This window comes from Caloenas nicobarica, chromosome 3 (assembly GCF_036013445.1).
Source record: "Caloenas nicobarica isolate bCalNic1 chromosome 3, bCalNic1.hap1, whole genome shotgun sequence".
NCBI lineage: Eukaryota > Metazoa > Chordata > Aves > Columbiformes > Columbidae > Caloenas > Caloenas nicobarica.
The window spans coordinates 29,200,022-29,220,328 of NC_088247.1; the positions used below are offsets into that span (position 1 = coordinate 29,200,022).

The window sequence follows — 20,307 nt, forward strand, 5'->3', positions numbered from 1 at the left end:
GAATTGCTTCTGGTTTTCTGTGACCTTGCTTCAAATGGATATGAGATTCAGTCATGTTGCTTACGTTTACCCATTTAAAAAAATGATGCCATTCCTGGTTTCAGAATGCATGAAGCCTCTCACAGTTATGTAACATACAAAAGTAAAGGGTATCTTTTCAACAGCAAATAGTCAGGAAACAACATTCAATTGAAAGTATCTGATGTTAACCATATTTTCTAAATCAGTTAAAGATGCCTAGTCAGTGGGTATGGCTATGCCCCCTAGCATGTCCAGAAGCTTAAGTCACTTATCAGTTTTTGATGAAGTATTAAACAGGCTGGATTTCACGAGAAACCCCTGGAGATCATCCACACAGTCCATGCATAGGACCATTTGGACAGAGGGAGGTGGATATAGGAAAACTTTCTTTAAATAGTTTCATTCATTGAGACTAGTATAGACAAAACCACAGGAGGACACTCTATGGAAGTAACAATGCGCTATGTAATCCTCACCCTGCTCTTGGAAAAGTTACTGTGTGTAAATCTTATATAGCTACAATTTCAACTACTTGGAATCAAAATTATTGCAAAGTCTATTCTTAACCAAATTTCCAGTTCACTTACCATAGCTAAAATGAGTTTTTCACAATACTTAGCTGCTTTTATTCCAGCACGTTCAAAGATATCAGATAGTTACATAATTATGTTTCCCTTTAAACAAAAGTACTCACATTACAGATAGTAATTTGTTGTCATTTATATTATAGCACCATTCATCCATATGTTGTACTTATATATAAAAGGAATGTAAATTTTTAAAAAGTGTCTTTTGTTATAATTCTATATTTAAATGACACTTAAAACCAAATCTGAGCAACTCAGTTACGTTTGTTTTATTGATTTGTTTTTACATATGACCCAAAATCAGGTGAAAGAGCTCCTGGCTTTCTTAGTTCAATTTATTTTGGTAATCCATGACTGTTTTATAAAATAAGTAATTTAGTAAGACTCTTTCAGAAATTCTTCTTTTAATTTTTATAGTTGCTCATTTTTCCTATTTTTGTTTTTGTTGTTGCTTTGCAATAGACAGGCCAGTATCGGAGAAGATGAGAGTAAATTAACAGCAAGAAAGTTGACAGTGACATTCCAAAGATGACACTAACAGAACAAATTTTCTCAGAATGCCATTTCACATTTTTTTGTGACTTTTTATTGTCCTAAAGAACAAGGATAACAGAAGAAGATAAAAAGTAAACAACCACAATTTATTGTGATGGATATCCTTGTTCACTAACTATTTGAATTCACCTTAAATTTTGACATTTAAGAAAAACTGCTACTGTTAGCTTCTTAGCACAAAGCTGTATATGATAACAAGACTGAAAGGATGGAACAAAGATACAAGATAGTCATACATCATAACTGAAGTGAGGAAAATTATATTGAGACCGTTTAGTTATATGTTTAGAACAGAAAACAACTGCTTTCCCAAAGAAGAAAGTATAAGTATATAGAAGCTGAGATGATCATGGATATAAGAAGAATGCAGCTTAGGCATAAGGAAAACCAGACAAAATAGGGGCAACCAAACCAAATAAAAAAAGATTAAAAGTCAAATCAGCTATTAGTTGAATTTTTATATGCATGCCAGCTAAAGCCATACATTTACTTAAAATGTTTTAATTCTGTAGAAGTAGGTCAGGTAGTAGTATTATATGAAATTAAACACAAGCATTTTTTTTGGTGGAGTAACTAGACATAGCCATGAACTACAGTATTTCACAATTGTTACCAAAAATGAAACAAAACCTCTATTTAAAACTTTGAATAAGCAGCTCCAAACCTCCTGAAGAAAGCAAACTCATTAATGGCAGGTTTCCTTTGGGTAAAATGAATTAAAACATGACTCACAGCCAGAAAGCTTCCAAGCCTGTGACTTAAAAATAACTGAAACTGTTAAACCACTGTTCCTATAGGCATTCTGACATCATTCGTTATTCAAGTAGCTAATGCAAGACTTAAATTTATAAATAGAATTTTGAATCCTAAAAACAGTGTGGCAGATGCACTCTTCCACTCTGAGAGCAACAGAAAATTCTAGGCTGATGGACCACCGTGGTCATGCATATGCCCCTTGGTCAACAGACAGGGCTTTTGACCAGTGAGATGCCTTGGTTGAGAGAAGTTTCTGGGCACCTACCATAAATGGCCACAGCTCAGAGTCAACTAGGTTATAAATGGAGCCTGTCAGAAACTCTCTGAGTTGGTCTTCCTCTGAGTATGCAGTTAAAGACTTTCCTCTCCAGACTGGCCATAACAGGAACATTCTCTGGAGACTGAGACACCTTACCAACCTGGTAAGCACACTGGGTACCCTTGAGAGTCCTCACTTTGGGTCACAGAGTGGGAAGATGCACATTTTGAACCATAACTCTGGAATTTTGGGGATCCGATCACCTTGAGTTTGAGTTGGCTGTGTAGTAATTGAACTTCTAACAGATATTCAAACCTGTGTTGTATAACGTTATCAGAATACTGAATAAGTTGGATAAAACCCATTTGTAGTTGGTTTCTGCTAAACAGCTCCGATTAGAATAAAATCTGGAGGTTGTTGCCTGCCTAAATTGACTTTTGGGGTGCCTCCATGACAAACAGTAAAACCTGCTGACTGTTGGCCCTCTTTAAAACTCGGCACCTCCTCTACATTTCAGCAATCTGACTTTGACAAGACTGTAGCTTTCACAACCAAATGACTGAACCTGGTCTCTTTGTGAAAAATACATCATATTCCCTTGAAATGCTTTCTCTCACCTAAATGCCTCCTTCCAAGCATACAGGCATAAATATACACAGAATTTGCATTTATTTATTTAATATTTTGGATTAACTGGTAGAAAACTGATTTTATTTTCACAAAAAATGAGGAAATAATTTTCAATTTTTTAACAATAAACATTGAAAAATATTGCAGTCACTAATTGAAGCCTTCAGGGCCTGAAAGGCAAAACCAAGGCTGAGTATCCAAATTAAGTTCCAATGCTGCCTTATTTATCTAATGTCAAAAGTCTGTAGTTTTAATATCTGGTTTAGGGAATCGGTCCAGTCTTTCTCTGTACAGAGAAAATTCAGAATCTCCAGGAGATGCTTCATCTCATCTGTCCTGGATTTCTCTTTGGAAGAAAGGAGACAATTTCTGGAATTGTTCTCTTCACAAAGAAAGTCTGGTGTACAGCTTAGATGCTAGGGAAAACTATGTAAATTGAATACTATCTGAAGTTTTTGCTTAAACAGTATGCACAGAGCCATGCACTTGATGTTGTACAAAGTTGAAGGAGGGACTCTTCATTGCTCTATTCACAGTGTTCTCTGTAGGATGTTATTTCCCTTTTTTAGAACATTCTTAGTGTTAAAAATAATAAGCTTATAACCTATCCCATTTCTCAAACTAGCTCTCCACAAATGTCTCTTGCCTGTCTCAGCAAATATGTATTTTAGAGGTAGCAAAACTGAATGCAGGAATAATACACAAATATTAAAATGAAAATCTAAGCACCACTGATATTAATAAGATCTTAATGCTTGATATTAGTAGTAAACAGGATTGTACCATCTGAATCCAAAACCAACGCTGCTAGTACCTAGCTTTACCACATAATTTAGGTGATTCTCTTGATAATCAATATAAATCATAGAATTGTTTAGGCTGAAAAAGACCTTTAAGATCATCACATCCAACCATAAATCTAACACTGCCAAGTCCACCACTAAACCATGTCCCTAAGTGCCACATCTATACGTCTTTTAAATACCTCCAGTGATGGTGCCTCAACCACTTATCTGGGCAGCGTGTTCCAATGCCTGGCAACCCTTTCAATGAATAAATTTTTCCTAGTATCCAATCTAAACCTTCCCTAGTGCAACTTGAGCCTGCTTCTTTTTGTCCTGTTGATTGCTACTAGGGAGACCAAAGCCCCCCATGCTACTCTCAGCTTCCTTTTCTCCAGTCTAAACCCCAGTTCCCTCAGCCGCTCCACATAAGACGTGCTCCAAAGCCTTCAGCAGCTTCGTTGCCCTTGTTTGGATGCCAAGTTGGTTGTTAATTACCCATTTTCACTTTCTGTTATATCGATGTAAATAATTATTCTAATTGTCACATGTCAGTGGAAAGACTGTTAAATCACTGTGCCTTTCCATAGCTATTTTTGTAAACCAGTTTTCATGGTGCAATGATGTTCATGGTAGAGACCATTTCTACCAGGGATTTGTGAAACTGTAAGTTAATCAATCTCCATTGCACACAAGGCCTTTTTTTTTAAAGAAAGGTAATCTACATCTTAATATTAATTGCTCATGTTATGCATATTTTGAAATTTAAGCTTCAGGCATTATTTCACATGGATTCATGCACCAACATATTGTGTAAAAGATTGGCTATATAATGGTAAATTATTTGTAGCTTATATCTTGATTTAAAGTATTGGAAAATAAATGATAACATTTGTTCTGTGCTCTGGGAATATCTAACTCTGTGTATATGTTCGTATGTAGATATGTATATATGCATTTACGTGTAAGTATAAATAAAATTGAATATTTTTTATCTTCTTTGGGAAAATTGTAAACATAGTTCTACTCATATTTTGATTTAGAGACTTCTCAACTGAATCTATTCTGATGGACTGTAACTTTATGTTCTATACTTCTGTTATGTATTTTGCAGTTTCTAAGTTCAATCATAATGTATTTTCAGGCTTTTGTGTACTACAGCTTTCAGTTTTCTCCTTTTATGAATATCCTGAAATTTGAAAGTTGTTTACTGCACTTCAGTAATACTTAGCAGAACTTACTTCAGGTAGCCAGATAAAAGCCAAGCAAATGTGAAGTGTACAAATTGTACTCCTTAGTGGTGTAAGAAAATATCTAAAAAACTATTTAAAATTGAATGAAATTATATACCTCCTGGGTCACTTCTATTATATTCAAATGGATAATTTATAGTATGGTCTTTTGGAATTAAGTGCTTTTTAATATGCTGCTTGAAGGATCAGTCTAAGACCTGCTAATGCATGTCTGTAAAACAGAAATTAACACAGTTGTCTTATCCTTTCAGAAACATAACATAAATATCATGGATCCTGAGTGAGAGCGGTACCTGTAGTTCAAGTGTCTTACTTGTCATCAATGTGTCAGGATTTATGTATTTTATCTTACAGAATTAATGATGAAACAATTTATAACCCCTAATTTTTTTAAAATCTTTTTGTAGCACTTCAAGAGTTTTCAAGATTAACACAGTATAGCATCAAAATTAAATAAAATATTGTTAGAATAAATGTTTATAGTTTTCTGTGTTGTCTGTGACTGATGATGTCTTTTCTTTCTCCAAGAAGTGGAATATCATAAAGTGATCCAAAAAAGTACTGAAATAAATTATTTTCTAATCTTACCGGCAGTTATAATTCAGTTGTTGAGCTACACAAGTTGCATTATTTAAGCAAGGCAACAATTCACATGGATTCAGTATTCTCTCACAGAATTTGCCAGTGAATATTGGCAGGCAGATACATGCCACATCCTAAAGAAAAGAAGAAAATTAGAAATAATTTTTTGTTGTAACCAAGGCAATACAGAAATTAGTGTTTACTTCCATTACTAGAGAGACTCTAACTAGGACAGGTCTCATGTTAAACAGTTTACAAAGACAGAAAGAAAAAAATCCTAGCCCCAAATAGGTTGCAAACACATTTTAGGACAAGTGGATAGGACAAGTGGAATAGGCACAGATTATACTCGAGTTTGGTTTGCTAGCTGGAAATATACCAGCTCTAAATTTGGCTGGCTTTGTGATTTCATAACTGAATCAAGAAGGGACTTCATAATTCATTCATGTTGTTTCCTCATTTTTGAATTTCTTCCAATGTAATGTTTGCATCTATCAAACTGTAACAGTGCACAAGGTACTTCAGATAGCAAACAGTATTCACTGAGTAGGAAAGAAAATGGTTTGTATCCTTTTTTCCCCTTCAACATGAAACTTAGAGACTATACTTCTCTAGGATGGTGAAAGACATCTGTCAGTCTTTGCAATATGTAATGTAGACAGCGAGAACAGTAATTTTACAAAATAAAATACTTATTGGAAGTGACAATCTCAACTCTATTTTCTATTAAAAATAATGTTCTTTATGGGCCTTTTAATGTTAGAAAGTAAAGGAAAAATATATACGGTTTTATTGCCCCAGTGAAATTGAAAGAGTTCATGTGTTTCTTTAGAATCAGTCTTAAAGGCATAATCAGGGAATTTTATTTTAACATCTACTGAGAGATTTCTACATGTGTAAAACAAACTACTGCACCTGTTTTTCTATAGAAATGGTCATACAAAATGGTACGTGCTAGTTTATCTGCTAGAGGAAATATTTAGACAGATTGCATAATTTAGAAATCTATCAATTTGGTAATGCAGATGTCTCTTTCTGTGAGTATGTGTTACTGGTACGCAATAACTGAGCTTTTGAACTCTTTCACTGTTTTGGTTCTGTATAACCACTGCTATTTGCAGTAGTCATGCTAATGAAAGAACATTGACATTGCAGTTTGAAATACTAGGAGATATGACAATTATCAAACCTTTGTGAGTCCGAGTTAATTTATTCTATATTAAAAAAAAAGAAAATAGGTAAAAAAAAAAAGAATTAAAGATAGATACCACAGGAAAAGCAACAATAGGCAATAAACACTCGGTAATAAAGATGACTGATGGACTGATGTATCATGTTTTATGTCAAATTTTATTATAGAGAGAAAAAAAAATTAAACAACTTCAGTAATTTCCTAAGTGACCTACAAGCAACTGAAATGAAAATGAGGAATTTGGGGGTTTTAATTATAGAAATACTAGAAAAACTGCACATTCAGACAATGCTGTGTCTTCATGAAGCATGCAAAGTCAATTTAAAAAGTTACATTAGAATGAAACGTTTAGAGACTTTCATGGAACGGTTCCTCCTCGAAGCTATGTCAGGGCACATGGATGACAGGGAGGTGATTAGAAACTGTGACTGTGTTGATGGATAAGAGAAGAGCAACTGAAGTAATCTACCTTGAAATCTGTAAGGCCTTTGACATTGTCCTACACAACGTCATTGTTGCCAAATAGGAAAGATGTGGGTTTGATGGATGGACTATTCAATGGATAAGGAATTGGCTGGCTGGCCACATCCAAAGAGTTGTAATCAACAGCTCAATGTCCAAATGGAGATCAGTAACAAGTGATATCCCCCAGAGGCCCCTATTGGGACAAGTACTGTTCAATATCTTTATTAAGAACATAGACAGTGGGATTGAGTGAATCCTTAGCAAGTTTGCAAATGGTATCAAGCTGAGTGGTGCAGTTGGTACACTTGAAGGAAGGGATGCTATCCAGAGGGACCTTGGCAGATTTGAGCAGTGGACCCATGTGAAAGTCATGAAGTTCAACAAGGACAAGTGCAAGGTCCTGCACCTGGGTCAGGGCGGTCACCAGTATCAGTACAGACCAGATGATGAAAGGATTAAAAGCAGCCCTGTGGAGAAGAACTTGGTGATACTGGTGTGTGAAAAATTGGACGTGACCTGGCAATGTACTCTTGCAACCCAGAAAGCCAGTTGTATCCTGGGCTGCATAAAAAGAAATGTGGTCAGCAGGTCAAGGGAGGCGATTCTTCTACTTTACCCTCAGGAGGCCCCACCTGGAATACTGTGTCCAGCTCTAGGAACCCAGCACAAGAAAAACATGGACTGTTAGAGTGAGTCCAGGAGAGTGCCATGAAAATGGCTGTAGAGAAAGGTTGAGAAAAATGGGGTTGTTCAGCCTGGACAATAGAAGGCTCTGGGGAGATCTCATTGTGGCCTTTCAATATATAAAGGGGACTTATAAGAAAGATGGAAAAAGATTTTCTGCCAAGGCCTTTAGTGACAGGACAAGGGGCAAAGGTTTCATACTGAAAAAGGATAGGTTTAGATTGGGTATAAGAAAGAAATTTTCTACAGTGAGGGTGGTGAGAGAGTGGAAGAGGTTGCCTAGAGAAGTTGTGGATACCCCATTATTGGAAGTGTTCAAGGTCAGGTTGGACAGAGTTTTGAGTAATCTGATCTGGGGGAAGATGTGCCTGTGCGAAGTACGAGTGCTGGAACTAGATGACCTTTAAAGGTCCCTTCCAACCCCAATCATTTGATGATTCTGTGATTCTATGATTCTATGTTCAAATAGGAATCTAAGTTTATACTTACATTTGGCAGATCGATACATGTACCTCTGTTCTGACATGGCATTGAAGAACATTCATTGATATCAATTTCACAATTGTGACCAAGAAAACCAGTGGGACAATCACAAACATAACCAGACTGATTATATTGACATATGCCCCCATTCACGCATGGCTGAGATGCACAAGGATCACCAGGTTCCTCACAAAGTGGACCTAAAAGAAATAAACATAAAAAAGTAGGTAGTGTTTGAGTGAATTATGATTCTTGATATGCTACCCATAAACATTAATTCGTCACTATGTTGTATTTCCCTATTATTTATCTTTTTTTTTTTTTAATTTTAGGAGAGATTGACAGGCTTTTATCTACTGTGTTTTTCTGAAATTGTCTACGCTGTGAAGCTCCATTTACTGACTCAGACACCTGTGAACTATCACCATTTAAAAAGCAAAGAAGTATTAAAATATTACTGTATGTTTTGCTTGTTATGGTGAATAAACATGGTAGAAATATGTGGGAGTGATTAAACTCATCTGTAGCAAATGAAGGACGAGAACTGGAACCATAGTCCCAGGAGACTCTGAAGAGGGAGGTTGTTCCCTTTCCTATTTATGGATCCAGCCAGTAGTGAAGCTGAATGTACTCTCAGTAGATGGATCTACAATCACGTGTGCACATGTGCACATAGACACAACCGAGACACAATGACCACATGGATCAACATGGAGACCAGTGTCTTTCCCTGGACCACATCAACACAAACAGCTTGAACAGCAGCAATGGCTCAAACCTTTTCCTCCTCTCAGCCTAGTCAGTATTGAAGTTCATCAGCAAACATACACACTCTCTCAGTTTCTAAATGCACAAATAAACCCATATTAATGGATCCCTCAAATATTAGCATAGATTTTAAGTGTGTCTGATATCTATACCCAGATCCTGGACCTCTTGCCAGCTTGCTGGCTCAGACTTTGAGTCATTCCAGATTTGGGTATCATTCTAGTTGCTGGCTAGACCAGCTTAACCCCTGCCCACTAGGAAGAGTGGTAACACAGAAATAATAAAGAAAAGAGACTGCTGTTATCAGATGCAGGGCTGAGCCAGACAAGTGTAATGAGCCATAACCTGCTTACACTCAGCCAGACCTCTTATCACATTTTCTCTGCATTTTCCTATATTAGTACTTCTCCCGTCCACCTTGATCCCTACCTTCCTTCACCCTTTTCATCTTCCAGGTAAACTACCCTTAGCTAAGTGTTTGCCCTTATTGACCCCAGTTTTATCACTTCTGTAGACATATTCAGTACTTCTGATATGGTTACCTAGATAATCTTGGCTTTCTGTAGGATTACTGATATGGTTACACAAGTTCTGAGGTCCTTGCAAGAAAATAATTCCTTGTAAGTCCCCAGTTATCCCCTTTTAATTATCTGTGAAGTTTTCCTGTCTCTCACAAAAGTCTCCCTTAACTGCCTGTGGAATCCAGTCATCCAGTCATTGCTGATGGTGCAATCACTATCTGTAATTTTTGTCAGCCACTTACTCAGTTATTTGTTAAGCTCAGCAACTTTACATGTTCACATGTTATGTCAATGTTGTGGTTTAACTCAGCAGGCAGCTAAACACCATACAACCACCCCACGGTGTTATGTGGGAGACAATTGGGAAAAAAAAGAAAAAAAAAAAAAAGTTGACCCTGTGGGTTGAGATAAAGACAGTTTAATAGGATAGAAAAGGAAAACACTAATACTACTACTAATAACAATAATAAAAGAATACATAAAACAAGTGATGCACCATGCAACCACTCACCACTCAATGAACTCATACACAGCCAGTTCTTGAGCAGAGGTCCCCCTAGCCAGCTTCCCCCAAAATATATACTGAGCACAATGTCATATGGTATGGAATATCCCTTTGGCCAGTTTGGATCAGCTGTCCCAGCTGTGCCCCCTCCCATCTTCTGGTGCACCTAGTGTGAACTTAGAAGCTGAAAAGTCCTTGATTACTTAGCAACAACTAAAACATCAGTGTATTATCAGCATTATTCTGATTCTAAATCCAAAACACAGCACTACACCAGCTACTAGGAAGAACGTTAATTCTATCCCAGCTGAAACCAGGTTAGTCCATTAGTTTCCTAGGTTCTGGTCAGTCGTGGTAATCCCAGACAGGGGTTTACTACTCTGCTTGCATACATCAACAGTTATGAGCTACATAAGTATTTTGGACAATTAACTCTTTTTAATTGTGCAACATCAAAGATACAGCAGAATTACAGCAGCTAAAAATCTACTTCCCTTTACTTCTGGAAAATTGTCTAGCAAATATGCTTTTTACATATCCCCTACTTTGTTACTCTGATTTAAACCACTTTATGAACATGTATTTACAGATCACATCAGAAGAATTTTTCAATAACTTGCTGTAGCAATAACATTAACTTCATAATAATTCTGAATAGTAGTATGTATTGATTCCACATCTTGTTAGTCACTTGAATCAACTGAATTAAAAATAGACATTCATAAAACAATAAATTATACTTTACAAAATGATGCATACTTTTGAAATGGTAAATAGAACAGTTTTAACTCAGAATTGTAACTGCCTGGTAAACATAGCTAATTCATTTGAAAACAACAGCTGACTATGTGAACCTGTAATAATTTTCTTACCAACACAGACTAGCTACACAGAGCAACAGTACATATGTGGAACAACATTTACCAGGAGGTCCAAATATAACACTTTATTATATACCACGACAGCTGATGTAACAAACACTATACAAGAAAATCCCATTAGCAGAAAAAGGGTCAAAACACAATTTCCTTTCTATCGCCCAGCTCATTGGAAATAGTTCTTCCAATAAGGCAAAATTAATTGGATCTGCTTTTAGCACATATTATTCATTTATCTTTAGTGTTAGAGGACATTCAAAGAATCTTTTGTGAATTTGTTGCTACCCCTCATCACCATAGTAACCAAATTACAGTAAAAGTACATTGCAACTTGCAGATGTTGGTGCTTGCTAATAGGAAAAGCCAAGAAGGCCATTCCTCAGAACAAGGCCATTGACAGGTACTAGTGCATGTGTAAGAGGCTATTTGCAGCATGAAATGATGTGGATTGGCCAATTGTTTCTTATTCAGTTTAGTATTTACCTGTCCTGTTATACTTCAATACAAATATTGTACCCTGGCAGTACTCATAGATGAGGCAATATATCAATGCTTATCTTATTTTTTTTTTCCTTTGATCAGGCATATTTGACAAGAATCAGTGCTCCTGACCCACCCACATTACTGGACAGGAGCAGGGAAATCAGCAAAACAGTGACTCCAACTGCTCTACCCAAAGGAAAGCCAGAAAGTATAATTCCACAGGACAGATGGATTAATAAGTTTTTCCTGCCATCGTTTGTATCCCTGAATCCATTCAATCCTCCTCATTTTTTCTGTCACCATTACCATTACCAATCTATTCTTAGTCTTTTGTTAAAAAATTTGCATTGGATGGGATTGTTAGAAAAGGGAAAGACTAAATGAACAAAATAGCACAGGACAATGAAATCCAGTTGGGGAAAACAGATGAAAGAGATGCCTTTTTGGTAATGCTATTCTCATTTGTAGACAAACTAGGAAAAGAGCATTGTTCTGCTAAAACAAAAAAAAAAAAAAAAAAGAAAAAAAAGAAAGTAGTTAGAAGAGGAATAGAGCAAAGTCTGAAAAGAGATAAGGAAATACTATTAATCACAACAGCATGGGATTTGAACAAGGAAATGGTTCAAGGATGGCAAAAAAGGTGTTTAACTTCTTTCCTCCTTGGCATCTCCTTGCAAAGGACAAATATATATATATATATATATATATATATATATATATCTATCTATATCTATATCTTTTTCTTAGTTTGGAAAAAAACCAGTGCACTTAGTGTGAATTGGGAGCCAATTATCTAACCAGGCCAAGGATGATAATTTTAAATGAAGATACCAAAACAGCAACTGCACTCATGGTCTAAAACACAAGTCACATCTTTCATAGGTCTATCTAGAGTGAATTCAATAAAAAACTCTGTGAACTGCCTAACATCTTTTAGGAAAGATTCAATCTTAAGTAGAAATGTTTCCTTAATCATTGACTCTACTTCTGTCTTTGATATTCCTCTAATTTATAAATTATTTTATTCAGCATCTTATGTGAAAAGAAAAAGCCATGCTCTTTCACCTGAACACCCATGCTGGAGGAGTTTGAGAAATCAAGTCAATAAAAAGAATTATGGATAATTGGTGTTTCAAACTTTGTACTCTATCATTCTCAAACCTGATGTTACAATCAATTTTCTAAAGAAGATTGAAAGGTGACTTAATTACAGTGGTTGAATGTGGAAAATATCAAGCACTGAAGGGATCATTAATTCAGTGGAAAAAAGTGTAACAAAAGCAAATGACTGAAGAGGGAAGCACGATGAAATAAAGCTAGAAACACCTCACATATTTTTACCAGTGAGGTCCCTGTACTAGACTGCCATGAAAGAACTGGATTCTACAGCTGCTGATGTCTTCACATAAATGCTTTTTGTAAGATACTACATTAACCATATACAAGACAGAGGCCTTGATATGCGGGTAAGCAATAGAATAATCTTTGGTCAAAACAGATGCAAACTCATGCTCTAAATGTGCAAATCTATTTAACTACTTTGGCTCAAAATGTATACAAAACCTCTCAATAGCTGTCAAAAATCAGAAATTTATTCCAAATTTCCATTTAAAAATTTACACATTTTTGTCATCATCAGTGTCTCTTGTTTAGGTGTGTTTAAATAACATCTACTGATCTCTTGAACGCTGTTAGAAGCAAGGTAAAGAGAGAACAGGATAAGAACAGATCTGTATAATCTGAAGTCAAATGTAAATCCCTGAAGGAGAACAATATTTAAGCAATGAACAATGAAGCTGGGAACAACACACCAGTTCAACTTGCAAGTGCATATTGAAAATGCTTATACAAATTCCGGAGACCTGAGACTTAAATTAAAAAAAAAAAATAGTGCAAGCCAAGACTCGTTTTAACTGCATAGATTTGGTGCATAACCTCCTGTTTTACTTTGGTATCAATAACAATATAGTATAGACATAGTATTTGACATAAGTGCAGTGTGTTTCTGTTGCCAGCAATTTCAACAGAAGTACTTCTTTCCTCAGTCAGACCCAAAGACATTTGCTGAAAATACTGAAGTCACTTTAGTATTCACTGATGAATGATTAGCTACTCAAAGCTATGATATATTGTTTAACTTCTTAGGAAAATAAATGCAGAAACCATGTTATAATGGGAGACAGCTAATTCAAGAAACTTCAATATAAAAAAAAAATACTTATCAGCTTGATTGAATAACCTCATTCAAGAGGAAAATTCGAGAAATTAAAGACATGATCAGTAGGATTGGTTCACCATGGTGAATTCTTGCTTAGTTTACTTCAATAAAATAAAAATTGCAGAAGATTAAATGGCAGTAATGATTGAGTAAAGATTATACTGCAGACCAATATGAAAGCTGATGAATTTTAGTTTAAGGAACGGAAACCTATTTCCAGCACTTTCTATTGCTTTTACATGTGAGGAGAAAAAAACTCTTCACTAAACTTAAACAAATGACAAAAACCCCCTAGCAGTTCCTTGTTTGATTTAACTGTATCCATTCTCATCTTTATTAGTTTAACTACCATGTTTTAATGATAATCCACTAGAATTCAAAGGACATTTCTGACACCTTTGATAAGCACCAGTCAGTTTGTTAAGATACTACATAGTGCAATTTACATAAATATCTGGGGTTATTGATTAAAATAAATATTATTTTTAGAAAAACAGGTTTTTTGTGCTTCATATTTGTACTATCATTTCTCTTTCCAACGAGTAAAATGTGTGAAAGATCATCTTAGCATACTACTCTTTAATATGATTTCAGTACTTTTGTTTCGATATTCCTGTAATGAAAAATCAATATTTCCTAGAGCAGTTAAACAGACTATTTCAGGAAACAGCATGTGTTAAACCAGTATGCATCCATGGATTTGTACTTTAGTTAGAATGAAGCAAGAACATTTCAGGCCTAGCATAAGAAATGAACTATTTAGAAGGAGAGAGATTTATTTTCAGTTTAAATGAAACAAGTAGTTCACAGAATCACAGAATCACGGAATGTTATGGATTGGAAGGGACCTCAAAAGATCAGCTAGTCCAAACCCCCTGCCAGAGCAGGAACACCTAGGGGAGGTTACACAGGAAGGCATCCAGGTGGGTTTTGAATTTCTCCAGAGAAGAAGACTCCACAACCTCCCTGGGCAGCCTGTTCCAGTGTTCTGTCACCCTCACTGAGAAGAAGTTTCTTCTCAAACTGAAGTGGAACCTCTTGTGTTCCAGCTTGAACCCATTACCCCTTGTCCTATCATTGGTTGTCACTGAGAAGAGCCTGGCTCCATCCTCGTGACACCCACCCTTTATATATTTATAAACATTAATAAGGTCACCCTCAGTCTCCTCTTCTCCAAGCTAAAGAGCCCCAGCTCCCTCAGCCTTTCCTCGTAAGGGAGATGCTCCACTCCCTTAATCATCTTTGTTGCCCTGCACTGGACTCTCTCCAGCAGTTCCCTATCCTTCTTGAACTGAGGGGCCCAGAACTGGACACAATATTCCAGATGAGGTCTCACCAGGGCAGAGTAGAGGGGAAGGAGAACCTCTCTCGACCTACTAACCACCCACCTTCTAATACACTCCAGGATGCCATTGGCCTTCTTGGCCACAAGGCCACAATGCTGGCTCATGGTCATCCTGCTGTCCTAGTTGCTAGGATCTACAATCAAGGACCAAGATAGTAGGCAGTGAACAGAAAAAAGCCTTGTTAATATCTTAATATGTTCAGTTACACCACTGAAATTCTAGAAACCTACCTCTTACGTCATGTCCTTCTTACGTCATGCCACTATTAATGTTTAGCACTCTTGTTCACTTTAAAACTGATTTCAAAATAAGGCTATTTTAATCTGATGAACATTAGATTTCAGTTGCTGAAGTGAAAGTAGTTCTACAATTAAAGTAAATCCTATCTGCATAGCTCGGGTTTTATTTATTTATTTATTTATTTATTATAGTTTATTTGTTATAGTTCTATATAATTTATTTATTATAGTTACTCCTTATTATAGTTTACTCCTTATTTTTGCTTTCCTGAGTTTCATCAGCTGCCTTTTCTTTTAAATGTAAAACTGAAAAGTATTTTATTTTTTAAAGTTATCTTTGTGTAAAGAATATCTTTTTGCTCTTCAAAAGTGTCACTGAATCACAACAAGCTTTTTTAAATATATCTAGACTGTGAAATATACAAATATTTCCATTGATATACTAAGAGCATTAATACTTGAAAAATGAATAGAGTATTTGCATCTTCATATAAATTTCTAATCAAAAGCAATGAACAACACTTTTTTTTCTGTATATATTTCATATAACATATATTTCAATAAAGTTTGAATCAAAATTAAATCTACTTAAGGCACTGCAAATCTAGGTCTCAGAAGAGAGTGAGTGCAAATCTCCCTGGAAGACTATAAAGGCTACAATCTTAATTTTAGACCAAATATGCAGTATCAAAGCTCACTGATGTGCTTTATACAAAAGCTCCAATCAGTACACTTGAAAATAGACATTTTGAAAGTAAATGAATGAGAAGAACATTAGCTTCCATCAGAGGAAAGCCTATTACAGAGAAAATTACAGTACTACTGGAAAAACTCATCAAGAGTCCTTGTAAACTTTCAGTTTTACTTCTTATCTTGACTAACCAGAGTGTTCAGAAATTCTAAAATAACCAAAGCAAATAGAGATGGGCTGATTCTGAGTCAATGCTACCCTGGGCACTGCTAAGGAAGTGTGCATGGGCTATTATTCCCTGGGGCAAGAGCAGGGCATCACCCTAGTTATAAAAAGTCAATACACTCTCCCTAGCCTAAAATCACTTCCTAGTGCCTCAGTTTGTTGCAGAAAGGGGTCTTCAAATCTTTACTAGAGGCAGCAGAAAGAATAGTCATCATGGTAAAATTGACAGCTATGACTTTTATCAAGAACACCGGTGCTGACTACTCACAGAATATCTAGATTTAGAATTGCCTTTCTTCATGCTGACAGCTGCTGGTGTTTATCACACACCAAATACAGAAGAAAATATAAGTGTATCCATTAACAGTGAATTCACTATTTCTCCATGTTTTTTACTACAGTGCAATGATATGATTACTTATCCAAGTTTTGGGAAGGCGGTTTTAAAAATGCAATGATTAATCACTCCTTTCTCTAAGGCAACAGTTTCTCCAGATAGTATTCAGTTCCCCGCCTGGCCTTCAGGTAACAAGACCTTTCCCATGCTCAAATGCAAGATATGTTCCTAAAAGCTCACATACTTCTGTGCGAGGCTCAATACTTCTGAATTCTGAAGTATTCCAGGTGAGGAAGTCTCTCCTGGCATTCATGGACTAGCATTGTGCCTGACATTGTTCAGTACAGTTTCTAAAGGTATGAATGGGAGATACACTTTTTATTAAAATCCTGAATGATAATAGAACAAGCCAATATACTGAATGGGACAGGAAACTCTCTTCATTAAAATACAAAAATTTGTGTGATTTCAAACTGTGAAAGTACAAAATATGAAAATAAACCTGCACAAAAACATTAAATATGTAACTACATAATACCAGACAACAACAAAATGCCAATGCTTTGTGAACCAAAACAGAAGGATGTTCACAGGAAAGAAAACATCATAATCATTGATTAGTGATTTGAAAGTACTGTTTTATATATGTCATTAGTGAGACTAAAATTAAATACTTATTACCATTCAGGGTAAATGACAGAGACGATTCAAGGAAGTTTAACACCAGAAAGTGTCTCCCAAGTGAAGGTAGGCAAGCTGTGCAAGGGCACACCATGCTGGGCTGGGTGAAACCTAAGGATACTGCTGGAAGAGAGGATGAACAATAGAGAATTCAAGAGGTGCAAGTTCTCACTGGGTTTGCAATGAACAGATGATGTTTGATTAACGTAGTATAGATGGAAATCAAGGTAGAACCATTGAACAGAAAAAGTTATTTAGAGATATTTGAGCATTTTCTTGTGGAAACATAAACCATTTCAATTATAAAAATTTGTTGTGAGTAAAGCAAAAAGAATAAATTGAAAATAAAATAATTTCACAGAAGAGAGCAAGCGGTAAAATGACCAAAAGGGCATCTATCTTTAGCTGTTAATATTACTAATACAGGGATGTATATTTTCTGATTGTAAAGAGCTGTTGCAGAAAATAAAAGCATTTATTAGTAAATGATAGTGAAAAATCTTTAGAGAAGAAAATAAACTTATATTTAGAACAAATACAATCCAGCCTTTTCCATTATATTGCCTGTGTGTTTACAGCCAGCTAGAATTGAAAAGCAACATCCCTCCTGAAGTGCTCAATAATATGGGAAAGTGAATACACCTCAAGGAACACTGTAAGTCTATTAAATTCTTAATGGGCAAGGTGTTACTTAAGGCTTCTATGGATGCCTATAAAAATCCCATCGGAAACAGAAAGGTCCTGAAACTTTCTGTTTTTTGTGACGCAGGCAAACCATATTTCCTTTTCTTCTGTTCAGTGGAATGAGTGGTAGCTTCCATGCTGCTTAGCAGCAATGATTAGCTGCCTGTTGAAATCCTCCTGTTTCTATGGGTTTTTTTGGTGGTGGAGACCTCAGGGCTTCTGCTTCTCCTTAGGTTCTGAGTTGTTGTTTTCTCAACTTGCCTCTTTCCCAAAGGTCAAGACTTCAGAAGCCCTTTAGCTAAGATATCTATTTCACATCAAAGGAAAAACTAAAATAACGTGGTTCCATGTTCCATAGGTATGTTTGGAACTTAGACCTTCCCTCTCGAGTCTTTGAACAGCAATTTCTAGCTGAAACTTTGAATAAATGTTTTTCTGAAACTAATATAAGTTTATCATTATGCATAATGAAGGTAACATGTTCTTAACTGTTCTGTAAAGAAGAATTAAAGTGTGTGGTATTTTCCTCACCCAAGGGAGGGAGGAAGGGTGGGAGGTTAAGATTTCTGAGTGGGGCATCTATACTCTTTAATATTCTCCAGAGTAAGCATGATAGGCATCTGCATAGACTTTAGAAAAACCTTCATTAGATACCAAAGCAGTCTAATCTGTAATTCAGGGTATTTTAAAGGCTTTTAGTTTTAGATTCCCAATTTATTCCACAAGTGATACACCAAAAACTTAGTAAGAGAAAGGTCTAGATCTTAATATATTTTAATTTTCTGCTATATATTAATCAAAGAAGATCATTTGTCTTCACATAGATTTTGTTTTTAGTTGAAACTGACCAAGGGCTAGAAAGAGAAAAAACACTTCAGAAGTCATTAAATGCACAAAGGTTTTGATGAGATGCCTAAAATTTATTTATACATGGGCTAGATTTACTCTGAACCACTCAAAACATTTTGGGACACACTATTTTATAAATGTTCACAACACAAATAACCATTTTAGCCATATTATGGACAATCTGGTTATTTATGATTTTTAGCACTTACCTTTCTAGCACTGTAAAAACTAGATGAGGTTTTAAAGAACACATAAAGAGCCTGAGTGGCATTTTTGAAAACACCTAAATAACTTGACATACAAAATAAATGTGCTACATGAGATATCCCACTCAGAGGTCTCTTGTATATCTAGACTATTTAACATCTTAAAATATCTTGTATGAGGTTGGCAACTTCATATTGCATTTTAGATTTCACTTTTTGAGGTGACTTAGATACTCTGATATCCTATGAAGTCTCATTTTCAAAAATAATCGAGGCACCTTTAGAATGGAAATTCTATTATTGGCACTGTGAAGTATAATATGTTGATAAATGACAACTGTAGAAGGTGGGATACATAAGCCAGCCATATATTTTTAAAAAATTCTTGTTAACTCTGTGCTGACAGGCTTACTGCAGTCTACATACTGACTTATTCTGACCATCTTCTTGACACACTTTTCTTTGGTAAAGTGATATGGGTTAGATTTGTTGGATTGTTTTGATTCACTTATACAAATATGCAAAATGACACATTTCACAGTTTTTGGGTAGTCATAATTGTGTTTAATTGCTAATTTTATTTGAAGCAACTACTAAAGACCTGGGAAACAGACCCTCAGGAGACATATCCACTTGAAATTCAATAAGCAAGGTGAGGGTTGAGGAAGAGATGTGAATGAAAGGAATATATTCTGGGAAGGTGTGCCCTTAGGCAACTGTAGAGACTGAGATCATGTGCTAAATAAGGAGAAGCCTGTGGCAGCCATAGGGATTAAATATATTGAGAAGGAGAAGAAGGAAGAGAGAGCAGATGGTATAGAAAGTGAGAGCAAAACCAGTCCTTGAATCTCAGGAATAGAGGAGCCCATTAGGGTAACACAAAAGCAGTAGAATGGGCTGAGTAGCTGCTGATAGCCCTATATTGATACCTCCTGTATCCTAGGAGGCAGAGGAAGGAAAGTTGAGAATAGCTTTTAAAAAACCCCTGTTTATAACCTTTATGCTGTTGGTGAGAAAAATATGCTGGTTTTAACTTCAGTATTTCCATATTGCTGATTTTTTTTTTACCCTAGCTACTAAATTTTGAGAATATTGGCTGTCATGAAAAATCCCAAGAGAGCTCAGTTGTGTTAATGACTAAAACGAAGGCTGTTTATATGAATAAAATGTGTGATATGCTGTCAAGTGACCACATCACATCACCTCATAATAGAAATTTATCTTCTCTCTTCTAGATTATGCATCAATTTATGGTAATGAATTAAACTTGAAAAAAAAAATCCCTAGGAGTACCTATAGAAGAAAACCAGGAAAAAAAAATAAATCACTAAGTTTGTACATCTGTTCATTCTGTTAGAATTGTTATGAGAAGGAAAAGCTCTGTTTATCGTAGCAGTTGATAAACATTATTAGACTCTGAGAAATAA

At 35.7% G+C, this 20,307-nt stretch overlaps 1 protein-coding gene across 1 annotated transcript in view; it reads right to left on the reverse strand.

The window, feature by feature from the left end:
- EYS (eyes shut homolog) overlaps positions 1 to 20,307 on the reverse strand; it is an 826,250-nt gene that overhangs the window by 756,861 nt on the left and 49,082 nt on the right. The window contains exons 3-4 of the mRNA XM_065631328.1: positions 8,256 to 8,449; positions 5,432 to 5,559 (exon numbers count right to left, since the gene is read on the reverse strand). Coding sequence (XP_065487400.1) covers positions 5,432 to 5,559; positions 8,256 to 8,449 — 322 coding nt within the window. The remainder of the gene's footprint in view (positions 1 to 5,431; positions 5,560 to 8,255; positions 8,450 to 20,307) is intronic.